General features: G+C 38.8%; 1 protein-coding gene across 1 annotated transcript; it reads right to left on the reverse strand.

Annotated features, from left to right (window-relative positions):
- Window positions 1–665: 665 nt before the first annotated feature.
- LOC137637754 (uncharacterized) lies at window positions 666–4,776 on the reverse strand. Its single transcript, XM_068369890.1, has 2 exons — window positions 1,695–4,776; window positions 666–1,561 (listed from the first exon to the last, which is right to left on the reverse strand). The coding sequence occupies exons 1-2, from the start codon at window positions 4,774–4,776 to the stop codon at window positions 666–668; spliced, it is 3,978 nt and encodes a 1,325-aa protein (XP_068225991.1).
- Between the last annotated feature and the right edge of the window lie 224 nt (window positions 4,777–5,000).

The raw sequence follows: 5,000 nt of genomic DNA on the forward strand, positions 1-5,000 counted from the left end.
GCAGGGCGACGAGGTTCAAGAAACTGAAAACAACAAAATACAAACTTACTAAATTTGTTAAAAAGAAATTCCATAATAAACAAAGAATTGAATAGTTTGATTTCACTACAAAACACCACAAACATGAAATAGAATATATACAAATTTCAGTAAAGAAATAAACTTACATCTGTGTTACTCTAAACTACATCCAATACAAGCGAAACGAATTTCCAAAGAAATGTTCTTCACACTTTGAAGACTTCTTCTACTCTGTCAGTCATCAAAAACCTTGATCCTATTTCTAAAACATATAATTGTTACAGTGTGATTCCAACACTGATAACTACCAGGATAAACAATCTTTTCAAGAACTACTCAACACTTAACAAACAAATTACAGCAGTAACTATCAAAAAAAGACTGAACAATGTTTACATGTAAAACGGACAAAATATCTACAATACAATTTAACCGTAATCACCAAGTTGAAAAACAGAGCTTATTAAATAATTATATACAGAAATGGTTTCTATAAAATGCTGCATTTACATTCTCGGCCCTATAAACAAATTATTTGTTTATCAAAATCAATCATATCTATAAATGCAGGTGATATAAATGACATCTATAATAAATGTAATATACTCTCAAATCCTTTGATCCTAATAAAATAACTATTATAATCATTGTTCCTCCACTGCAAGGAGAAGAACAAGCTTTTGAATGGGTCGAAGGAGCTCTGATGTCTGTGTCTTTAAAACTACACTACGTACAATACCAGTTCTGTCCTTTCCAGTGCTGATAACACGACCCATCATCCAGTTACTCCTTAACTGATTATCATCTTTTACAAGGACAATATCACCAACTTGAAGATGCCGCTTTTCCTTGTTCCACTTCTGTCTCTCTTGTAATGTTGACAAATATTCTCTTCGCCATCTAGTCCAGAATAAGTTAGCCAAGAATTGAACATATCGCCACCTCTGTCTCAGATACATATCTCCTTTCTGAAAAACACCAGGTGGTGGCATCACAACACTTGATTTCTGTGTGAGAAGCTGTGCTGGACTGAGTGGTTGTAAGTCATCTGGGCTGTCACTGACTGTGGTCAAAGGACGGTCATTCACTATAGCCTCAACTTCTGTGAGAAGAGTGCGGTAACTCTCATCATCCAGTCGTCCAGCATGTTCCTTGAAGAGAGGAGTCAAGACCTTTCTCACAGTTCTAATCTGACGTTCCCACACACCTCCCATATGACTAGCTGTAGGGGGATTGAAGGTCCAGCTGATGCTTTCTTTTGAGAGGAAAGCTCTGACCTGATCATCATTCATCTCTTGCAGTGACTTCCTCAACTCCTTCTCAGCTCCATGAAAGTTTGTCCCATTGTCACACCAAATCTTCTTTACATTTCCTCTTCTAGCAACAAACCTTCTTAAAGCATTTATGAAGGACGATGTGTCTAAGGAATTGGCTGTCTCTATATGAATTGCTCTTGTAGACAAGCAAGTAAATAATACACCATACCTCTTCCTGATTTGCCTTCCTTCTTTGACTTCCTGTGGCCCAAAGAAGTCAACACCTGTGTGTGAATGGAGCAGCTGGAATTACTCTTTCCAATGGTAAATCAGCCATCTTCTGGTTTAGCACAGGGCTTCTCATTTTTCTGCAAATGACACATCTTTGTAGAACCTGGCGGACACTTGCATTAGTACGGATAATCCAGTAAAGTTCTCTAAGTTTTGCCATCACATGGTTGCGTCCAGCATGAGCTAATTTTTCATGTGTGTACCGGATAATCAAAGTGGTAATATGACTCTTTCTAGGTAATATCATTGGATGTTTCTCGCCAGCTGAAATTTCTGCTTTGGAGAGCCGTCCATTAACGCGAAGAAGCCTGTCTTTAGGATCAATGAAGGGATCTAGTTTATAAATGCTACTGCTACTACAAAGTCCTCGGCCCCTTGACCCTTCGCTCTTTTGTAAGAGTGTCACTTCCTTACTAAAAGTTTTCTTCTGAATATATCTGATGACTGCTTTTTCAGCAGCATCTAATTCTTCTGCTGTAAATGAGCCATTAATTCTAGCTTGTCTCTTAGATTTCAGTATGGAAAAAAGACGGTGATACACAGCAACAGCCATCCTCAATCGATGCCATGAAGAATAATACTCAAGAAACTTATCAACAGCATTTCCTTCCCCATCTTCTGGATGTACTGCAAAACTTGTAGATCCTTCCAATTCAACTACACCATGGGGCATATCATTTTTCCACAGCTCCTCTGGTCCTTTAAGAAAATATGGGCCATCAAACCAAATGTTACTGTTCAGCATTTGCTGACTTGTGAAACCTCTTGATGCAATATCAGCAGGATTCTCTTTACTCTGAACATATCTCCACTGTGTATTTTCAGAGAAATCCTTGATTACTTTCACTCTATTTGCAACAAATATAGGAAATCTCTTTCTATCATTAAAAATATAGTGAAGAACTGTTGTAGAATCTGTGTGATAGAATGTCTGGTCCACTGTAATCTGCAGCTCTTTCAAAATGTGTTGTGCGAGATTTATGGACACCACTGCAGCAGTCAATTCCAGTCGCGGTATGGTTGTTGCCTTTACAGGACACACTCTAGACTTTCCCATCAGCAGAGCAGTAGAAATCCTCCCACTGTTATCAGAAAGTCTCATGTATGCTGCAGCACCATAGCCTTCATTACTAGCATCTGAAAACATGTGCAGCTGTGTGGAAGTCACTGTACCAAATTCCTTTGGTTTGACACATCTTGGAATCTTTAAGTTACTCAGGATTGGTAAATCATCAAGCCACCTTCTCCAGGGTTTCAGGTATTTTTCGGGAATAACATCATCCCATCCCAAGCTGCTATCCTGACAAACTTCGCGAAGAATTCTCTTAGCTGGCAAAAGAAAAGGAGCCACAAAACCAAGAGGATCATAAAGGGAACATACTGTTGACAAAATACCTCTCCTTGTAAATGGTTTTGGGTCCAAGCTTGCGGAGAAAGTAAAGTAGTCATTTTCAATATTCCACTGAAGACCAAGAGCTCTTTCTACATGAAGTTCATCATAGTCAAGATCACATGTTTGACGATCTTTTGAACGGTCCTCTTGTGGGATTGATTTCAACACCAGCCTGCTGTTACTCACAAACTTTGTCAGCCGAAAACCTCTTTCCTTCAATGCTGCTATAACGTCTTTCACAAGTCTTAATGCCTGCTCTTCTGAAGGTACAGACTTTAAATAGTCATCCACATAAAAATTAGTCTTAATGGTGTGTTCTACATCTGGACCATACTTATCTCTTGCATGGTCAGCTGCTGCCCTCAAAGCATAATTGGCGATGCTAGGTGATGATACTGCTCCAAAGATGTGAACACCCATCCGATACTCTGTAAGTTCGCTTTCAAGTTCACCACCAGGCCACCATAAAAATCTTAGGTATTTATGTTGATCCTTTGGTACCTGAACTTGGTAAAACATAGATTCTATGTCACCCATCAAGGCCACCTTTTCTAGACGAAATCTGAGGAGCACTCCAATCAGGGAATTAGTCATATCAGGACCTTGCATCAACTTGTCATTAAGGGAACTACCCTGGTATTTAGCACTACAGTCAAAGACTACTCTAATCTTATTTGGCTTTTTTGGATGGTAGACACCATGGTGAGGTAGATACCATGCAGGTTGTTCATCATACGACTGATCCTCCGGAACCTTATAAGCATATCCTTCAGACACCAATTTCTCAACAAATTCCACATAATCTTCACGGTACTTTGGATTTAGTTTCATTTTTCTTCTTTGCCATTGTGCTCGTTTCACTGCCTGTTCTCTATTGTTTACCAAGTTAACTTTATTGGTTCTAAATGGTAGGGGAAGCTGGTAGTGTCCATTGGTAAACTGAATGTTTTTTGCCACTTCTTTGAGGAACTGTTGATCTTCTTGTGACAGACCCTTCTCATCAGGAATTCTACCAACATCTTTCTTACTAAAGTCTCTTTCAAACATATGGACCACAGCTGCAGGAAGAAAACATTCCTTTACCCTTTCAACTTCCTGAAGAAAGACATGGTGACATGAAATACTGTTCTTCTCTGAAGAGTATTTAAAATGTAGAGGTCCACTAACAGTCCATCCATAGTGGTAAAGAACTGCATAAGAATCTTGACCCTTGGCTGGAAGCACCTCTAATGGTTGCAGTGCTTTAGGGCAATTACTGCCAATCAACAAACCAATCTCCAGATCAGCTCTATAATCAGGAATTAGATCAGCAATATTCCTCAGACCGGCTACCTTTTTGAGCAATTTTGGTTTTGGTATCTGTTGATGACTCACTGGGATATCTTGACGAGTAAAGGTTTTTGGCAGATCAATAGTGTTGTTTCCTTCCATATCTGTAACACACAAATTATTAACCGCCAAAGTATTCACAATGTTTACGCCATGCATGGTTTGAAGCTTTAAGCATGTCTCTGTTCCAGATGCACCTATCTGCTCTCGTAAACTCTCTGTGATGAAACATCCAGTGCTGCCATTATCAAAAAAGGCATAAGTGTCCAAAACTACTTTGTTTCCTTTCTGATATACTTTTACTGGGAGAATAGCCTGTAATATTGTATTTACTTCACTAACATGATTGGTAGTACATGTGCTAACAATAATTTCACTTGCATCTTTGCTTGATGAGCTATCATTCTCTTTATGTAGCTTGAATCCGTCGATATGCAGTGATGTGGGATGCCTCTTAGAGCATGTCTTACATTGCTTCCTTTTCATACATCCTTTAGAGGTATGGTTGAGACCAAAGCATCCAAAACACAACCTTCTCTCCTTAAGGAAATCTATTTTTTCTTCAGAGGTCTTCTTAGCAAAATTCCAGCAATCGTCAAGATCATGGTTTTTTTTTTGCACATTGGACATGATTTCTCTTTCTCAGACACTATTGATGTCTTTCTATTTTCTGGATTCAGTTCTGCTTGGGTAGCAAAGCTTAAACTTTT

Source organism: Palaemon carinicauda, unplaced genomic scaffold (assembly GCF_036898095.1).
Source record: "Palaemon carinicauda isolate YSFRI2023 unplaced genomic scaffold, ASM3689809v2 scaffold980, whole genome shotgun sequence".
In the NCBI taxonomy this organism is placed as follows: Eukaryota; Metazoa; Arthropoda; class Malacostraca; order Decapoda; family Palaemonidae; genus Palaemon; species Palaemon carinicauda.